The following is a 20,445-nucleotide window of genomic DNA, read 5'->3' on the forward strand; positions in this document are numbered from 1 at the left end:
AGCAATAATAAAATGCAATAAGCACAAAGGAAAATCACAGAAGACTGAATTAAAAGTAATACAAAATCAAGGCAGGCAATTGCATGGTCAGCTAGTCCTCTAGCTGGCCTTTAGCCCAAATATTATAGGATCAGTATTCAGTATAACTCTCTGTACTTTAGAAAACACACATAGTAAGTAAAGTCAAAGTGATGTGACCAACATCAATTTGATAGTGTGTGTGTGTGAGTACCGATGGGGTCTGAGCTTCCTTTTAAAACAAACCCTCCCTTTGATGGAACAAACCGCTTGGTAGACAATTCCAAGATGCTATAGACCTGTATGACAGTTTTCTTCATGTAGTTGGTTTCTGGTCTGGGCAAAGACATGGTTAGATACATATTGTCTTAGAGAGGTTTAATGCTGCATGAGTGCTGTCCAATAATGTGATATGTCATTGATTTTGCCATCAAGGTGATGGTCTGGATCCATGGAGGAGGACTGGTCATGGGCTCTGCATCCTGTTATGATGGTTCTGCTCTGGCAGCATACCAGGACGTGGTCGTGGTTCTGATCCAGTATCGCCTCGGAATCCTGGGGTTCATTAGGTAAGTCTCTTTTGTCGAGCACTGGACCAACTATGTGTCTCACTGGGTACTTTAATCATCTCAACCCCATGTTTTCTACACAGCACGGGAGACAAGAACATGCCGGGGAACTTTGGCATGTTGGACCAGGTGGAAGCTCTGCGGTGGGTCCAGGAGCACATTCACAACTTTGGAGGAGACCCAGGTTCAGTCACCATATTTGGGGAGTCTGCTGGTGGACTGAGTGTATCCCTATTGGTGAGGACACACACGCACGCACGCACGCATGCACGCACGCACACGCACGCACGCACGCACTCACGCACGCACGCACACACACACACACACACACACACACACACACACACACACACACACACACACACTGCAACATCAGATTCTGAGCAGGTGATGCAGAACTACAGACCAAACAGACGACTGTATTTTAAGAAGTTTCTTAGCAGGATCCCATTGCAATGAGAGAGAAGGAACATGAGGTTCTGTACCCTAGTCTACATGAAGGATCAGCAAGCTTTCACCCCGTGGTTGTCCTCAGCTGAGAGCTCTGTGTTTGACACTATCATCAATCACTACACACTACTGAATAGAATAAATCAATAGTGTGGACTCTCTGGTCCGGTCTAACTGGTTCAGAACCTACAGTACATGGAGGAACAAGCAGGCAGGGAGCAGCGCAGGAAAAACAAGAGTGGGCAGCGTCTGGTGGCCAGGGGTGGCATGGCATGCCAACCTGACAAATGGCTATCCAAATGAAATGTGTTATTTATTGTTAGGAGTTTAGATTCAAATTTAGAAACCAGAGAAGTCAAACAATGAAGACCCATTCAACCAATCAAAACTAAAGCATTTTCATGTTATATGTTTGTTACAAACAGGGATGCAACTGAAGGCTACAGTACTTCCATCCATGATGATTGCTGTTGTTGTTGTGTTGTCGTCATCTATATACTACTGTTTTAGCTGTAGCTATTTGTGCATTGGTGTTTCTTTGCTGTGTATGATACTTGCATTTCCGTACAAAATGGACACAATTTATCTCAACTCCTCATCTCATCAACACACAGGATTTACACATTCAATTCCATGCAAATATTATTGCTGCAGTTGTTTATGAGCACAACAGCAGCAACATCTTGACATTCTTCTTTTCCATTCCATGAGCAGCTTCTCTCTCCATTGTCTGCTGGCTTGTTTCATGGTGCCATAGCTGAGAGTGGCTCTGCAGCAATGCACGCACTCATGAACCCCAACCCTCTGCCTATAGCTCAGGTGAGTTAACCCTTTGCCTATAGCTCAGGTGAGTTAACCCTTTGCCTATAGCTCAGGTGAGTTAACCCTTTGCCTATAGCTCAGGTGAGTTAACCCTTTGCCTATAGCTCAGGTGAGTTAAGGAATTAGCATAGGTACACACATCCCACTTGTTTCTAACGGCCCTAAAAATGCACATGATGATACATGCAATAAGTAGCTTTCTTTTTGTATTCTAGATGATAGCAAACCTCTCCGGCTGTGACAGTTCCACCACAGAGAAGATTGCCGAATGTGTGATGAAGTTGTCTGTTGAGGACATTGTGAAGATTCAAAAACAGGTAGAATTTACAGAATTTGGGCTTTTAAAAGTGACTATAGCAACATTTTATTGTGACATAAGCAAGATGGCTTTATATCTGTGCTCAGGGTGTTGCCATGATCTAATTGAGATTTTTTTGTGGCTTGCCTAAGCTCGGGTATATTTCAACTAACAGATTTTCATACTGGTGGGGGGTGGGGGGGGATGGGGGGGGCACCAACATGATTTCAGCTAAGTGTTAGTAACAATCACACTTTCAGTGATGATGAGTTTTGAGTCATGCCTACGTGTCTCTGTTTGTCTTGTTCTATATAGAATCAAATGCTCCAGATTGGAGTGGCTGTTGATGGAAAGTTCCTGCTCAGGTCTCCAAAGGAGCTGTTTGAGAACCATGAGATGCACAATGTGCCTCTCATGATTGGTTGCAATAGCGACGAAGGAGGATGGATTTTTCCAGATGTGAGTTTTTTAATAACTTTTCAAATATCGAATTTGTAAGTAAAAAAAGAAAATGTGCAGTATAATGCAAAAATTATGGTTTGGTAGAAATGATGATGGTAATGTGACTGTTCATGTGCAATTTTTTGCTGCAATTGTCTCATTTCTGCCCCTCATGATGGCCATATTTACTCACTGAATTTACTCTACTCACACTGATTATGTATTGGTGCATTTGCTTATTAGTAATTTATCAGTCATTCAAAGTGATTCAAAGTATGCATGAAAACCAGCCCCTTTCGGAACTGTGTCATGTTTGTCTCGCTTGCTTGCTAGACTCTCCCTCCACAGTCCCTTCCCCAAACGTTAAGTGAGGCGCTGAGAAAAGTCCCAAGCAGCAGAACATACCGATCTGCGCGTCGTACAAATATCACAGAGACATTTCAAAGCCACCTACCAAAGCAGAGCTCTACATTGATTAGGGGGTTTGAAAGCTCGATTTTTTGCTCGAAAACAGTCCAGTTATTATTATGAAATCTAATTGTGTGTTTTGTTGCCTTAGATGTTAACTCCAGGGTGGGTGGATGGAATGGACCGGGAAGTAACCGTACCCATTCTAACCATGTTCTCATACCCCGATGTAAGTGAGGTTTAGTGACTGAGATTTCAAAATATTAAGAAATCAAAACAACAATGACTAAGTTACATATTATTTTCATGGTACCAAAAAGAGATGGCATGGAAGGAAGTGTGGCATTATTATATACAAGATGTGTGTTTTCTCCTTTGTTCTTTATGTTTTGTTAAATTCAAGAGCACACTTTTGAATTAGCTTGATTGGAAGCTCTGCTGTCTATAATGCTAACAGGCACAGCATTCACTGCTTAGAGATTAAGAAGAGATTCACCTCAGTGGAAGCAGTTCTTGCTAACCTAAATTTCCATAGCACCTGTATTACAAAGTGATTTATTGTGATGCAATTATCATTAGCTAAAAATAATAATGCAAAATATCTTATTATCTTATTATTAGTAGTTTTGTTTCCACCGGGTTGGAGAAAACATAATTCAGACAGTAGTTTATCTGATGTTTAGACACAATGTTTTTCTTTTACATCGAGAAGACCACCATACTGATTGTTATCTGTATGATCTAGCCTGAGGACCAATGGAAAGCTGAGCTGTTGGCTGAAGAATACATGGGGACCTCAGATGATCGTGAGAAGATTAGAGATGGGTTCACTGAGGCTATTGGAGATCTAATATTTGTCATTCCTGCACTTGAGACTGCAAACTTCCACAGAGGTGAGACTGAACTTGTTGGCGTTGCCAATTCTAAATATAAATGCAAAGAATCACAAAAAAACAAATGATGGGAATGTACTTGAACGCAGCATTATGTCAACAGTGATGATGTCATAATTGAAGACGATGTCATCACTGATGATGTCACACCTGACGTATGATGTCCTGTGGATGGCTATAATGCTGCATTCAAGTCGGCTCGTGTTTACCGTGAATACAACATAAATCCACTTGAACGGCCCCCTCGTGTGGTATTCACGACTTGGTATGTGGAATCTTTCTGAAAGCTTCGAAGGTCACGACTTGTGACGTGTCTTGTGACATTTTCACAAAATGGCGGATGCCATGGATGTTGATGGAAAGTAAATATATTGACATTTTAGCTGTATAGAGCTTTTCCTAGTCATTTTATAATATGTCTGAGGAACATGTTGTTCTCATCTTGTTCCCTCTGTAATGCCTTTGCATTTCCTGCATTAACGCAGTTAGCCGCTCGCTAGCCAGTGTGGTAGCTAAATTGTTAGCCTCGGTGGCTTCTTGTTGTTCACAACATGACCACTTGAATGCCAAGCATGTCGTGTACACGACTTCCACTCCCGTATTCACGGTGAACACGAGCCGACTTGAATGCAGCATAAGAATCAGGCATCAGCTCTGCCAGCTTTGCAACTACATAACCACACATGCACAGACAGGATAACAAACTCTTGAAAATCTAATTACATGGTGGAGGAAAAACATACATAGCACTGAATTAAAATAACTGACATAGCGCTTGTGTAGTGTATAGGTGTGTAGTGTATAGAGCTGTATGGAGCGTGTGTAGTGTATAGATGTGTAGTGTATAAAGTGCATAGAGCTGTATAGAGCTTGTGTAGTGTATAGGTGTGTAGTGTATAGAGTGTATAGAGCTTGTGTAGTTTATAGGTGTGTAGTGTATAGAGCTGTATAGAGCTTGTGTAGTGTATAGAGCTGTATAGAGCTTGTGTAGTGTATAGGTGTGTAGTTGTTGGGGATATTTTTACCAGATGAAGCGCTTGGTTGTAAGACAAGCTTCCCCAGGCTCTTTTACCAAGATCTTTAACCCAATCAGACTCAAAGATAGACAGGACTCGAGTTCTCAGTTTTACTTGCTGAGGAGACAGCAAGGAGACAGTGTCGAGCGGCACCTCTGCCCGTCTCCAAAACACTTCTGCTGTTCACCCTTCGTGCTCAGTCTTTTATTTACTATAACTCGTGGTTACACATGAAGCAACATGATCCTCCCAGTTCCTGTTTATCAGATAGTACACGTATGCATAATTTCAACACACATCAACAACGGTTGGACTGAACGCTGACTGCGCAAGCTGTTATTCTGCAACGTTAGATGAAGACTTCCTCATTTTAAAGCACAGCAAACACAAGTGAACATCCTTTTTACATAGGTCATCTCATTTTGACAGAGACACACACATGACAGTTCCATTTCTGCACAAGCTGTAAAATATATAGGTCACAGTGCAGTAAACCGTTCAGTCAGCAGAGTGGCAGAAAACACAGGCCAACAGATAAAATAAAACATGTTTAAGCAAATATGAAAAACACTTCTTCAAACCCTAACAATCCCTACTTTTTTTCATTTTTACCTTATACATTTGTTTCTCTCATATTCAGATGCAGGTTAACTTGTTATTCACATTTTCTAACCTCATCGTCATTTATAAAACATAAGTACTTGGCTTTACAGTTTGGTTTGATAGTTGGGACGTGTGTAATCTTCTTGTACTGCTTCCACTTGCTGCAACATGACATATTGTACAAATGCATTTGACACCAGCCGGGTTGTCAAAACTTTAACACCTGAAATGCAACAAGCCATAAATATGCACATCACGATAATTACACACAGGACGATGATTCCTCCTCTGATCAGCCTCTGGACCCAGCTGCCCGACCACAACCAGCTGAACCAGTCATAGGTAGTACCAGCATGGTCTGCGGTCATGGCTTTCTGCAGAGCCAGCAGTCGGTCCATCGCAGCAGTCATATTCGGGGAATGTACTTCATCAGTAATGTATGTACAACAAGTTGTATTCAATAGCACACAGGTCCCTCCTGAAGCAGCTGTGAGCAAGTCTAAGGCCATTCGGTTTTGCATCACCATAGTGCGTTTTCTTCTTCATCCGGGCTCTCTTGTCTCTGTCCGGTAGTGGACTGTCACTTGTCAGTCTGATCGTTATCAGTACCACTGTGACTGTGAACAGTCCAATTGACACTTTCCCAACCATCTCTAAATGCTAGTGGCTTCTGTTGTTTTCTTCACCGAATTGAGACTAGCGTTTATAAGAAACGCCACCCTTTGTAGTCGGACTTCCTGCCACTAACCGTCGGCTGGAGGGAAAGGTATCACCTTTTTGCAATGTGTCTGATGAATCCAAGTGTCTCTTTCAGCGATCTTCAGGGCAGTCGGAGTGGTCAGCAGGACTTTGTAGGGGCCGATCCAACGTGGACTGAACCAGCTCTTTCGCTTGATCTCTTTGATGAGGACTTCGTCACCTGGGTCCAGACGAGTGTCCTGTAGGGCAGAAGAAATCTCTGGCAATTTATTTGCACGAGCCACTGTCACTGTATATCTTTTCTGGGATCCCATGGTTTGGTATTATGACTTTGCATATAGCTTTTGCTACTGTGATGGCGTCTGCATGTTTGGCTGGGATTATTTCAACCCATTTAGAGAAAGGACATATCAGGACTAAACAATACTTATATCCTTGGCATGGATTTAGTTGAATAAAATCCATATGTAAATATTGCCAAGGAAATGATACTGCAGGCAGGTCTCTCATTTCCCTGTGAATTATGTCTACAACATATCATACATGATCTACAAAATTGTTTTGAAAATTTTGTGTAGTTATATGTGTAGAAGTGTTGTCCTACTATCTCATTCCCCCTGTTGAGACATGGCAACGCCCATGGCTCAGGTGTGAGGCTATTTTATAGAGACTTTTCTCGCCCATTGTGCAGCGAACACGTGAATAGTGGAGTGAGCACACCGACTGTCTCTCCACATTGCAATATCTCTGCCTTGGGCCTGTTTGCCTGCTTCAGTAAGAGCTATTAGTGTGTGAGGGAGCCTTCCTGCTTTCACATCCTCTTTTTCTGAGCACAAACTGCCTGTACACAGAGGGGAAGTGCCATTGACACGGGATCAAGTCGCTTTGTTTGGTTCCGTGTTTTTGGGTAAGGACAGATGTCATAAATCCATTTTTGCAATCCACCATTTGTACAAACATTTTGTCATAATCAGGTAAAGCTAAGACGCACGAGCTTACTAGACAATGTTTTGTTGTTGAAAACGCCTCATTAGCTGCAAACGTCCACTCAATCTCTTTGTTCATGGTCTTGGAAAATTAGTATTATCATAATAATAATGTACTATTTTCTTCCATGCATTCGGTCTACTAGTTGGGAGGACATATTATCTATGTGACGCCTATTATATCTATTTGTATAATCTATAGGCCATCAAATAACATTCCATATCTATACCTCTATCGAATCCACCATATCTATTTTATTGTCTCGCATTTTGGTCACAAAAGCTAATTTTACTTTGAAAATCAGTTCAGTTAAAAACGGAAACAGTTGCATTCTTAGTACTGGCTAACTTCACCCCGCAAACTAAAAAAAAAAACATTTTAGCCTGCTGGACATCAATCAAAGCCAGGATCAGAATATGATTATTATCCAGCAACAATTTGAAACACATTGGGGACATATTTTACATCGGAAGACGTTAATCAGAGGAACCGCGTCAGAAACAGCACGATTTATTATCATTCAACCGAGCGCTCTCACTCTTTCCACCTCTTCTCCTCCGACTTGCATCCACTGTGAAGCCGTCTCCATTTCCGCATCGCACATTATCTCTTAACAAATCAACCGTTATTATGATTACTACAATACTACCGTGATGATGTTCAGACTCGCTTTCATGCATAGCGTGACGTATCTCATGCAATATTAATCCCGGCTTCACGGTCGTTTTACTGTAGGCTAAGTGTGAGCTGACTTCACAACAGCCTATTTACGCCCATGTCGCAGGACGGCCTAGCCGCAAATTTAGGGTGCAGGGCGGAGGCCAGACCGAGGGAAAAAATCCCACGTTTTGGCCAAGAAACATGTCATGATCAAACATCGATTCCTCAGAATTTGCTTGCCAAAGGCTCTTATTTTAAAATAACATTACCTCAGTGATCCCGCGCATGCAGCCAAATATAATCAATAATATAATAGGCTACAGTAACAGCAAGCCTATTCATAATGCACAGTGAAATAGCCACACCATCGCTTAATACTCGAATCGTTCTCCAATAAATTGCATAATTTGGAGGTCACATTCCATGACCAAATTTACCATTTATAACAATATCTATTTACAATTCTCTGCTCTGTAGCCGCATCTCCGCCAGACAGGCGGCGCTTCCTCACAGACTTCTCCTGCTTGAACGCCAAAGCTCACTCACACAGCAAAAGTGCCAGCACATCACACCCGCGGCCATTTGGCTGCACCCGGACCCTTGGTTAGAAGCTGCGCGCATCAACTATGGTGTATTTTCTTCCACAAACAGTTTTTTCATAAGCGTCAAATTACTGTTGATGTTAATAAAACTCCCAATCTTTTAATAATAACTATTAATACAGGCATATAAAGTCACTATACTCGCCTATCTTGATTAAATCACTATATTCCTGCGTATCACAGTTTCACTGTAAAATAGGGCGTCCCCTCATACAATGAAACTCTGCTTCGCAGTATAATCCCACTCCCTTCACAAATGAAGGTGTGTGCCTAATAACACAATTTATTTCGCTCTCTGTTATATATATAAAATGTTCCTCTATAGGAGAGGATCATTTACATTCATTTTCCCCCCAAAAAATAAAAAAAATAATCTTCTTTAGGACTTTTATTCCTCATTCACCCACTTTGTGTACTTCAATTCAAGTCCACTGGTGACATTCGTATCACTCGCACATACACACTCTTTCACTTCATTCACCACAAGTACTTTCACTTCTCTTATTTTAACCTCCTCTCCAGGGAGAACTATAGTTTCTTTCAAACCTCCTTCAGGCGGAGAAACCAAACCTCCTTATGGTGGAGAAACCAATTTCTTATCAAACCTCCTTATGGCGGAGAAACCAATTTCCTTACCGTGTATCTGAGGTCTGTGGTTAGATCTGGATTCCCGTCGATCGTTTTCCTGAAGAGAAGAAGGCTGGACAGGATACCGGCCTGGGCCCGAATTCACGCCCCAGGACTTTTCAGGGTCGGCTGTTGACCCCGGCTGTCGACAGACTTGCGGTGTGTCGTTCCCTCCCTCTCTCCTGGTCAACGATGTTGGGATCCGGCTCGCAGGACCAATAATGTTGGGGATATTTTTACCAGATGAAGCGCTTGGTTGTAAGACAAGCTTCCCCAGGCTCTTTTACCAAGATCTTTAACCCAATCAGACTCAAAGATAGACAGGACTCGAGTTCTCAGTTTTACTTGCTGAGGAGACAGCAAGGAGACAGTGTCGAGCGGCACCTCTGCCCGTCTCCAAAACACTTCTGCTGTTCACCCTTCGTGCTCAGTCTTTTATTTACTATAACTCGTGGTTACACATGAAGCAACATGATCCTCCCAGTTCCTGTTTATCAGATAGTACACGTATGCATAATTTCAACACACATCAACAACGGTTGGACTGAACGCTGACTGCGCAAGCTGTTATTCTGCAACGTTAGATGAAGACTTCCTCATTTTAAAGCACAGCAAACACAAGTGAACATCCTTTTTACATAGGTCATCTCATTTTGACAGAGACACACACATGACAGTTCCATTTCTGCACAAGCTGTAAAATATATAGGTCACAGTGCAGTAAACCGTTCAGTCAGCAGAGTGGCAGAAAACACAGGCCAACAGATAAAATAAAACATGTTTAAGCAAATATGAAAAACACTTCTTCAAACCCTAACAGTAGTGTATAGAGCTGTATAGAGCTTGTGTAGTGTATAGGTGTGTAGTGTATAGAGCTGTATAGAGCTTGTGTAGTGTATAGGTGTGTAGTGTATAGAGCTGTATAGAGCTTGTGTAGTGTATAGGTGTGTAGTGTATAGAGCTGTATAGAGCTTGTGTAGTTTATAGGTGTGTAGTGTATAGAGCTGTATAGAGCTTGTGTAGTGTATAGGTGTGTAGTCTGTATAGAGCTTGTGTAGTGTATAGGTGTGTAGTGTATAGAGCTGTATAGAGGTTGTGTAGTGTATAAGTGTGTAGTGTATAGAGCTGTATAGAGCTTGTGTAGTTTATAGGTGTGTAGTGTATAGAGCTGTATAGAGCTTGTGTAGTGTATAGGTGTGTAGTGTATAGAGCTGTATAGAGCTTGTGTAGTGTATAGGTGTGTAGTGTATAGAGCTGTATAGAGCTTGTGTAGTGTATAGGTGTGTAGTGTATAGAGCTGTATAGAGCTTGTGTAGTGTATAGGTGTGTAGTGTATAGAGCTGTATAGAGCTTGTGTAGTTTATAGGTGTGTAGTGTATAGAGCTGTATATAGCTTGTGTAGTGTATAGGTGTGTAGTGTATAGAGCTGTATAGAGCTTGTGTAGTGTATAGGTGTGTAGTCTGTATAGAGCTTGTGTAGTGTATAGGTGTGTAGTGTATAGAGCTGTATAGAGGTTGTGTAGTGTATAAGTGTGTAGTGTATAGAGTGTATAGAGCTTGTGTAGTGTATAGGTGTGTAGTCTATAGAGTGTATAGAGCTTGTGTAGTGTATAGGTGTGTAGTGTATAGAGTGTATAGAGCTTGTGTAGTGTATAGGTGTGTAGTGTATAGAGTGTATAGAGCTGTATAGAGCTTGTGTAGTGTATAGGTGTGTAGTGTATAGAGTGTATAGAGCTTGTGTAGTGTATAGGTGTGTAGTGTATAGAGTGTATAGAGCTTGTGTAGTGTATAGGTGTGTAGTGTATAGAGTGTATAGAGCTTGTGTAGTGTATAGGTGTGTAGTCTATAGAGTGTATAGAGCTTGTGTAGTGTATAGGTGTGTAGTGTATAGAGCATACATGGGCAACATACGGCCCGCGGGCCGTATGCGGCCCGCGGGCGCCCCCTGTGTGGCCCGCGATGGAATTGCAATTTTTTTTTTTTTTTTTTTTTTTTTTTTTTTACAGTGCACTTGAACGCAACATGCAATATACCCGCTGAATAAGTGTCCAAATGTTCATGTCATTCTGGGCAATACTCTTCTGTTATAGCATTTCAGTCTGAAATATGGAATATCTTTCAATAATATTTATGACTAAAAGGCTAAAAGTAATCTCATGTGTAAGAAATGACTGTTCTACATTGAAGTAGAAATTTAAATAATTAACTTGTTGGTTTTGGATTTATTTAGCTTCAAGAGTGCATTTTTGTTCTTGTGTGACCCTCAACACAGGCTTTGAGAATCCCGGGCCACTTACTGATACTTATGCTTAAATTAACCCACTCATATTCTGGTTTATTTCAAGAAAAACATTTCGGCTAGTGGAAATTCTAATTGGCTGGTAACTTTAAAATCTAGCAGCCATATTGGCAGGTGGTGAAAAAAGTTAATTTCAAGCCCTGCAGGGAGAGCAGGTGGTGACATAGGAGTGAGTGAGGAAAAGGATCAAATATTGGTGGTTAAGACTGAATAATGACATCACAATTGTTAATTTAAAATGAGTTATTCCTCTAAACCTGGCTTCAAATGCCCCAACTTTTTCGCGCTGGCGCCGTTCAGCCCTCAGCAAAATCTGGTAGCGAGGACATTTTTTTGTGGCCCTCTCCATCATCAAAGTTGCCCATCCATGGGTTACGGCATGACAATATTTGTTCGGCCCCCGGCAACAATCTGGGTTTCTCATGTGGCCCCCCATGAAAAATAGTTGCCCACCCCTGCTTTAGGGCATACATGGGCAACATACGGCCCGCGGGCCGTATGCGGCCCGCGGGCGCCCCCTGTGTGGCCCGCGATGGAATTGCAAAAAAAATTTTTTTTTTTTTTTTTTTTTTACAGTGCACTTGAACGCAACATGCAATATACCCGCTGAATAAGTGTCCAAATGTTCATGTCATTCTGGGCAATACTCTTCTGTTATAGCATTTCAGTCTGAAATATGGAATATCTTTCAATAATATTTATGACTAAAAGGCTAAAAGTAATCTCATGTGTAAGAAATGACTGTTCTACATTGAAGTAGAAATTTAAATAATTAACTTGTTGGTTTTGGATTTATTTAGCTTCAAGAGTGCATTTTTGTTCTTGTGTGACCCTCAACACAGGCTTTGAGAATCCCGGGCCACTTACTGATACTTATGCTTAAATTAACCCACTCATATTCTGGTTTATTTCAAGAAAAACATTTCGGCTAGTGGAAATTCTAATTGGCTGGTAACTTTAAAATCTAGCAGCCATATTGGCAGGTGGTGAAAAAAGTTAATTTCAAGCCCTGCAGGGAGAGCAGGTGGTGACATAGGAGTGAGTGAGGAAAAGGATCAAATATTGGTGGTTAAGACTGAATAATGACATCACAATTGTTAATTTAAAATGAGTTATTAAAATAGTTGCCCACCCCTGGTATAGAGTGTATAGAGCTTGTGTAGTGTATAGGTGTGTAGTGTATAGAGTGTATAGAGCTGTATAGAGCTTGTGTAGTGTATAGGTGTGTAGTGTATAGAGTGTATAGAGCTTGTGTAGTGTATAGGTGTGTAGTCTATAGAGCAGGGGTGGGCAACTATTTTTCATGGGGGGCCACATGAGAAACCCAGATTGTTGCCGGGGGCCGAACAAATATTGTCATGCCGTAACCCATGGATGGGCAACTTTGATGATGGAGAGGGCCACAAAAAAATGTCCTCGCTACCAGATTTTGCTGAGGGCTGAACGGCGCCAGCGCGAAAAATTTGGGGCATTTGAAGCCAGGTTTAGAGGAATAACTCATTTTAAATTAACAATTGTGATGTCATTATTCAGTCTTAACCACCAATATTTGATCCTTTTCCTCACTCACTCCTATGTCACCACCTGCTCTCCCTGCAGGGCTTGAAATTAACTTTTTTCACCACCTGCCAATATGGCTGCTAGATTTTAAAGTTACCAGCCAATTAGAATTTCCACTAGCCGAAATGTTTTTCTTGAAATAAACCAGAATATGAGTGGGTTAATTTAAGCATAAGTATCAGTAAGTGGCCCGGGATTCTCAAAGCCTGTGTTGAGGGTCACACAAGAACAAAAATGCACTCTTGAAGCTAAATAAATCCAAAACCAACAAGTTAATTATTTAAATTTCTACTTCAATGTAGAACAGTCATTTCTTACACATGAGATTACTTTTAGCCTTTTAGTCATAAATATTATTGAAAGATATTCCATATTTCAGACTGAAATGCTATAACAGAAGAGTATTGCCCAGAATGACATGAACATTTGGACACTTATTCAGCGGGTATATTGCATGTTGCGTTCAAGTGCACTGTAAAAAAAAAAAAAAAAAAAATTTTTTTTTTGCAATTCCATCGCGGGCCACACAGGGGGCGCCCGCGGGCCGCATACGGCCCGCGGGCCGTATGTTGCCCATGTATGCCATAGAGTGTATAGAGCTTGTGTAGTGTATAGGTGTGTAGTGTATAGAGTGTATAGAGCTTGTGTAGTGTATAGGTGTGTAGTGTATAGAGCTTGTGTAGTGTATAAGTGTGTAGTGTATAGAGTGTATAGAGCTTGTGTAGTGTATAGGTGTGTAGTGTATATAGCTTGTGTAGTGTATAAGTGTGTAGTGTATAGAGTGTATAGAGCTTGTGTAGTGTATAGGTGTGTAGTGTATAGAGTGTATAGAGCTGTATAGAGCTTGTGTAGTGTATAGACACTTGGACCTGAGTCCAAAGATCAGGACCGCTGAGAATTACACTAATAAATTGCTTTTATCCCACATTCACAAACAGATGCAGGAGCTCCTGTCTACTTCTATCTGTTCAAGGAAAGTCCCAGCCTACTCAAGAGCAAGAGACCAAGCTTTGTTGGGTCTGACCATGGAGATGAAATCTTTTTTGTTTTGGGATTGTGTTTCACCACAGATCATCTGACACTAAGTGGTAAAATGATACTTTAAGATATTGTAATCCAGAGTGATGTTCAGTCTATCAGAAGACATTATGTTTCACATCTTTAGTGTAGCAATAGTTTCATCCCTTCTCTCCCAGGACCGTGCACGGAGGAAGACCAGCAGCTCAGCAGAACCATGATGGCATATTGGGGCAACTTTGCTCGCACAAGGTAGGAGGAGTCAGCTCAGGTGAGCAGAAGATCTGGGTGATCTCCAGTGTGATAGTGCTTTACTCTCCAGGTCATATACAGAGTGACCTGGAGAGTAAACAAATAGAACCATGGAATTGCTTTGAAAAGACTAAGCTAATATACTGTAAATTATGTGTGCGTTGTGTGCCCTCTGCCTCATAGACACTTCACAGCGTAATAAATCACTGGCTAGTAAGGCGTAGCAAAGTAATCAAAGAAGTCAACCAGCTCACCTGAATACAAACAGTGTCTGTGTCTGTATACTGTAGGTCTCCTAATGGGGACGGCCTGGTCCAGTGGCCACAGTATGGAGCAGAAGGAGACTACCTGGCCATTGGGATGGAGCAGGTACCTGCTCAGCACCTAAAGAAGGAGCGCTTCACCTTCTTCACCGAAACTCTCCCAGAGAAGATCAGACAACAGCAAGAGAAGCTGGAGCTGTAGGTTACGGCTCTTCTCCATTTTAACTATCTACTGCTACCCTACATTAAATACAGCAGATGTAACACCAAACGATTACATTGAATTTCACCAACGGATTACTATTCATTTTGTGGAGTGGTCAATTGGTGTTTGAATTTGCAAAATAGATGTTGTGTTTCTCCGCAGACTGAAAACAGCGCCTGTAGTCCATACAAAGCTTGGGGGTGTGAGAGGCCAGTATGTGAGCGTAAAGGGCAAGGAGACGGGGGTCCATGCCTACCTGGGTGTGCCGTTTGCCAAGCCACCTGTCGGCCCTCTGAGACTGGCCCCGCCCCAGCCTGCAGAGGGGTGGGAAGGAGTGAGGGATGCCGCCCAGCAGCCACCCATGTAAGACATTTATGCATATATTTGGAAGAGTTGCATCTCCTACAGACGTTCTAATACATCATCTTTTCTATCACAGATGTGTTCAGAATAAACAGATGCTTGAGCATCTGGTCAAATTAATTGGCATGACTTTAGAAGTCCCAGATGTTTCAGAAGACTGCCTTTACCTCAACATCTACACTCCTGCAAACTCAGCTCCAGATGCCAAGCTCCCAGTAAGAGAAGAGCCCTTTGGTGCAGAGTTGGTGATCTTGCTCACTTATTGAGATTCAACTTGAAATAAGTCTGTTGGTTTAACTTGGTTATACTGTAGTCGTGTTCCAGGACTAGTTGGTTGTACAGCATTTTGTCGCTTTAACACTTTGAAAGAGTGCTTATTCCAAGTAGGATTACATTTATAAACAGGCTGCAATAAGGTTATCTCTAAACACCTCAACTGAGATTGTCAGTAATTGTATTAATAAGACAACATCAAACAATTTTATGTTTTAATCAGACTGGTGTCTGTCAGGTTAGTTTAGTTTGTTTGAGAATACCGTAATCGTTTTTAATCGTTTTTAGAATAATAGTAGATTTGTTGTGTAAATATGCTTCATGGTCAATGTCTTTCTTTCCCTAGGTCATGGTCTGGATCCATGGTGGGGGGTTTACCAGTGGGTCAGCCTCGATGTATGATGGTTCTTCCCTGGCTGCTTACCAGGATATGGTTGTGGTTCTGATCCAATACCGCTTGGGACTACTGGGGTTCCTCAGGTAAAAAGGTTCAAGTCACTGTGGCTGTCCTATTAGGCCTCGTTCAGACTGCAGCCAAATCCGATTTGAGAAACAAATCGGATCTTTAAGACAGAGGCTGTCCGCACTGCCAAAAATCCGATTTGGGCAAGTGATCAGATCAGATTTGTGTGTCCAGACATCACCAACCTATCTGCATGGGTTGCTGTGGTAACTACGTAGGCGTCAATCAGTACTACGCTGGTGATGGGGCTTTCCTACACGGAAGCATAAGAAATGGAGATCCATCATCTCGTCATGCAAACAATCGTGCTGTCAAGTCGCGGTGCAGAGAGGCTGGTTTCATTTAGAGGCTGGTTTCATTTACGTTGCTGCAGTCATGCTTCACTGTGCAGCGAAAGCTGTGGTGTCATCTATAAAGTAGTGACTGGTGGGAACCGGAGGGGACAGCCTAGTCCTATAGGTGGTTTGGCATTTTTAGAATGTACTGGCATTAAGTTACGGGAAAAGTGTTGTGTAACATACTGTATCTGGGAAGTCAATTGGATCAGTGTATGACGAGGGAAACTATGGCCCTCTCTGTCATTGGGAAGGTAGGTAGGTGCTTTTATTAATCCCCGAGGTGAAATTCCTTTGTTGCAATACAGCACACAAAAATAAGAATAGGAATAGGAATAGGAATAAGAAATAAACTATGTAGGAGGTACGATGGTGCAGTGGTAAGCACTATCGCCTCACAGCTCGAAGGTCGTGGGTTCGATTCCCACCTGGGACGATGTGAACGCTGAAGGAATGCGTGCCCGTCCGCATGTCCTCGAGTGCCCACCGCCCGGGTGGGGTCGTCAGAAGGGCCTTTCTGTGTGGAGTTTGCATGTTCTCCCCATGCCTCCCGGGGGTTTCCTTCATATAGGAACCCCCTTCACAAAAACATGCAATATCCTGGTTGCTAATGTGGTTCCTCCTCTGGTCGTTAAGGGCGCCTGGTCAGAGGGAGGGGAACTGGTTGGAATAGCGTGAACCTCCCAAGTGCTATGTCCTACCGGTGAAGCTTCCTCTGTCAGGTGAAAAGAAGCGGCTGGCTGACTGCCCATGTCTCGGAGGAAGCATGGAGCCAGTCTCAGCTCTCCCCAGATCGGCAGAGGATGGAGTAGCAACCAGGATTAAGAAATCAAGTGAGCACTAATGGGGGATAAAATGGGATAAAAAATCGGGGAAAAAAACATTAGAAAAAATAAATAAAAATAAACTATGAATAGCATATTTAGCAGCAATATGCATCCATAAATATATCTGACAAATATACATATTTATGTAGCAAATGTACAATTATATGTAATAAATACACATATTTATGTAACAGATTGACATATTACACAATTATATACAGTAATGAACATAGTTATATACACCAATATACACAAGTAAATAATACAATACTAATAAGTGACCCAGTCCGTGTGGGGTGGTGGGGGTGGTTAGCCCAGGGAGGCATTTTAGAGTCTGGTGGCTGTGGGCAGGAAGGACCTCACTTTAGGCCGCCAATATCTGTGGAGAAATGTTTTGCACTTGTGAGTGACGCAAAAGACACTTTGAAATCCGATTTGAGCGACCAGAGCATCCGGACTGAAGACGCATCGTTTGGAATCTGGATATGCCAAACAATTTGATTTGGGCTGGCAGTCTGAACATGGCCTTTTACCAATTACACTGTGGGTCCAAAAGGTTGACATTTACCTCAATCTCATTAACTTCCTTGTTCTGCAATGTGCCAGCGTGTCAAGCAGATCCTGAGTTCAAGTGCTGTTGGAAAGATTGTAATTATGGGTAGAGTGCACTTGAACAAGTCATCAGTGAGTCATTGGGAAATATTTAGTTTTTGTTTTGTGATGTTGACCTCTAACTAATTACTTGGATTTTTCTAAATGTGAGTTAGCTATTTTGAAAAGTGATTAGTAAACAGCAATGTATGTCTTGAGTAATAAAACAAGTTAACCACTACAGCTGTAGCCCTGAAAATGAATGCAGTAGGAATTGATAAGGTATCAAGACAATGAGGACAATCAAAAATCGCTGTGTCACTCCCAATGTTGTGTGTTCTCTCTCTCTCTCTCTCTCTCTCTCTCTCTCTCTCTCTCTCTCTCTCTCTCTCTCTCTCTCTCTCTCTCTCTCTTCAGCACTGGAGATGAACACATGCCAGGAAACTTTGGCCTCCTGGACCAGGTGGAAGCCCTGCACTGGATCCAGGAGCACATTCAGAACTTTGGAGGAGACCCAGGTTCAGTCACCATATTTGGAGAGTCTGCTGGTGGAATAAGTGTATCCCTCCTGGTAAGAATCAAGTGACAGATAAACCATCATGTTTGAAACTGAAATCAAATCAAAAAGCACTTCTGGACAGTAAAGTCATGTGTTTCTGTTGCTTGATTTTCCAGCTTCTCTCACCGTTGTCTGATGGCCTGTTTCACCATGCAATTGCTGAGAGTGGTACTGCTGCAATGTGTGAATTTTTCACAAGTGATCCACTGCCGATTGCTCAGGTTATTTATCAATGTGTTTATTCTTTCATGTACATGCAGAATATGTAGAACATACAGTAGCAGCACCAACACTTCCAACGTTGTTTCCCTCTTCAAATTGAGGATGAATCACTGATCTCTATCCTCAGATGGTAGCCAATGTGTCTGGCTGTGGCATCACAAGCACAGAGAAGATCGCTGATTGCATGAGACACATGGATAATGATGCCATGGTGACTCTTTCACAGGTGAGATGTGCAAAACTCATATGAGTAGACAATGCACTAATGAGATTACCGGTAGTTGGAATCAACTATATTCATTTGTGTAGCAAAATATTTTGGTCACGATTTGTCAGCAAACCATCTGCCCAGTGTTCTCCTCAACACCTGTTTTCCTCACAAGGACCAAATGATGAGATCGCTTATCAGTGTTGACGGACACTTCCTGACAAAACATGTGCCTGAACTGTTCCAAAACCATGAACTTCTCAAAATACCTTTCATAACTGGTGCCAATACTGATGAAGGGGGCTGGCTACTTCCTAGTGTAAGTATAAATGCTAAAATGATCAATGTTTGTTAATACAGATAAAACAGTAAATGTGTTTTTCAGAGTTTAGTGGAGACTGTTTTTTTCCAGTTTTCCATCTTAACACCTGATAGGTGTATTTGACTTCTGTACTTTTTTCAAACTTTAAACAAAACAAATTCAAACTGGTGAATCAGCTAACCTTCCCTTAGTTCTTTGCTCCTCCAAACTGGACAGAGGGAATGGATCGGGAGGACGTCATGTCCACTATAGCCATGTTCTTCCCTGATGTAAGAGAAACAATGCCCAGCATATACAGTATTTCAAAGCTTGATTTTACTCAAGCTTCTATGTTGTTAGACTTCATGTTTATTTTATTTTCTCAAGCCCAAAGATGAATTGATGGGAGAGCTGATAGCGGATGAATATCTGGGAACCTCTGAAGACCGTGTGAAGAATAGAGATGGCTTCACTGAGCTGCTTGGAGACTTGCTCTTCGTCATTCCAGCAATCAAGACTGCCAATGTCCACAGAGGTATTTTTTAGAAGTAAATGATGCAGTCTTTTCTTTACTGTCACATACTTGTATAACTGAGGCACTCCACACCCATTTGTTTCTAACTAGATGCCGGTGCCCGTGTGTACCTGTACGAGTACCAGCATGCTCCCAAATTCCTGCAGGAGAAAAGGCCAAGCTTTGTTGGGTGTGACCACGGAGACGAGATCTTTATAGTATTAGGAGCATGCTTCACCACCAGCCATGGCAAAATAGAGAGTACGTCCACCATTTTAGAAGTGTGCACAGAAGAGGAGGAGCATCTTAGCAGAACCATGATGAGCTACTGGGGGAACTTTGCCCGCACAGGGTAGGAATGTTGTTATTATTATTAGGGGTCCAAGCACGAAGTGCGTGGATCCCTATTGTATCTGTTCTGATTTTTTTTTTTTTATTCTTCTTCTCCGGTAAAACTGTATGTACAGCAGAAACTGTAATGCTCAGCGTAGCCAGACTGGGCACATAGATTGTAAATGTGCCTCACTACTCTGAAACAAAAAATGACCCATATCGGCCAGATGGTGGCGCTATAACAGACCATTTTGCGCTATGGTCCATATCTTCTGAACCGTGTGTCCTATACTCAAAATTTCACTTATCCTGGATTCCTTGGATCAATACACATCTATCCATATAGGCCCCGCCCATTTGCGTGTGGCTAGATTTTCCGCCATTTTGAATTGTATCAAAAACCTACAACCTACAAAAACAGCCAATTTCACATTTGTCGGTCCATAACTTCTGAACCACGAGCCGTAAAATCAAAATTCCACATCTACTGGTTTCCCTGGAGCATCATGCATCTAACCTACTAGGCCACGCCCATTTCTGTCTGGTAGATTTTCTGCCATTTTGAATTTGATCAAAAACCTACTTTTGTGAGCTCCTCCTAGACCGTTTGGCCAAATCACACGAAACTTTTTCTGGGTCATCTATGGACTACCCCGACCTAAAGTTATTAAAGGATTTTGGATACGTGAAACCGTTTTGAAATGATAAATGTCTAAACTTGTGTGTATTTGCTTTTGTTCTTTTCCTGCCCTAAAAGTGTGTGGATC

General features: G+C 42.0%; 1 protein-coding gene across 2 annotated transcripts in view; it reads left to right on the forward strand.

The window, feature by feature from the left end:
* The window catches only part of ces2b (carboxylesterase 2b), a 28,983-nt gene that overhangs the window by 2,233 nt on the left and 6,305 nt on the right, over nucleotides 1-20,445 (forward strand). For both annotated transcript variants that reach the window (XR_014553512.1, XM_083655003.1), the window contains exons 4-23: nucleotides 454-587; nucleotides 671-824; nucleotides 1,752-1,856; nucleotides 2,075-2,176; nucleotides 2,473-2,616; nucleotides 3,158-3,235; nucleotides 3,752-3,899; nucleotides 13,891-14,040; nucleotides 14,149-14,221; nucleotides 14,512-14,682; nucleotides 14,852-15,052; nucleotides 15,129-15,267; nucleotides 15,672-15,805; nucleotides 17,959-18,112; nucleotides 18,217-18,321; nucleotides 18,450-18,548; nucleotides 18,706-18,849; nucleotides 19,044-19,121; nucleotides 19,219-19,366; nucleotides 19,457-19,697. Coding sequence is in view for 1 of the 2 variants with exons in the window: in XM_083655003.1 (XP_083511129.1) it covers nucleotides 454-587; nucleotides 671-824; nucleotides 1,752-1,856; nucleotides 2,075-2,176; nucleotides 2,473-2,616; nucleotides 3,158-3,235; nucleotides 3,752-3,899; nucleotides 13,891-14,040; nucleotides 14,149-14,221; nucleotides 14,512-14,682; nucleotides 14,852-15,052; nucleotides 15,129-15,267; nucleotides 15,672-15,805; nucleotides 17,959-18,112; nucleotides 18,217-18,321; nucleotides 18,450-18,548; nucleotides 18,706-18,849; nucleotides 19,044-19,121; nucleotides 19,219-19,366; nucleotides 19,457-19,697 (2,702 nt within the window). In the remaining variant the exon portion in view is untranslated. The remainder of the gene's footprint in view (nucleotides 1-453; nucleotides 588-670; nucleotides 825-1,751; nucleotides 1,857-2,074; nucleotides 2,177-2,472; nucleotides 2,617-3,157; nucleotides 3,236-3,751; nucleotides 3,900-13,890; nucleotides 14,041-14,148; nucleotides 14,222-14,511; nucleotides 14,683-14,851; nucleotides 15,053-15,128; nucleotides 15,268-15,671; nucleotides 15,806-17,958; nucleotides 18,113-18,216; nucleotides 18,322-18,449; nucleotides 18,549-18,705; nucleotides 18,850-19,043; nucleotides 19,122-19,218; nucleotides 19,367-19,456; nucleotides 19,698-20,445) is intronic.

This window comes from Poromitra crassiceps (genome assembly GCF_964638095.1).
Source record: "Poromitra crassiceps genome assembly, chromosome: 18".
NCBI lineage: Eukaryota > Metazoa > Chordata > Actinopteri > Beryciformes > Melamphaidae > Poromitra > Poromitra crassiceps.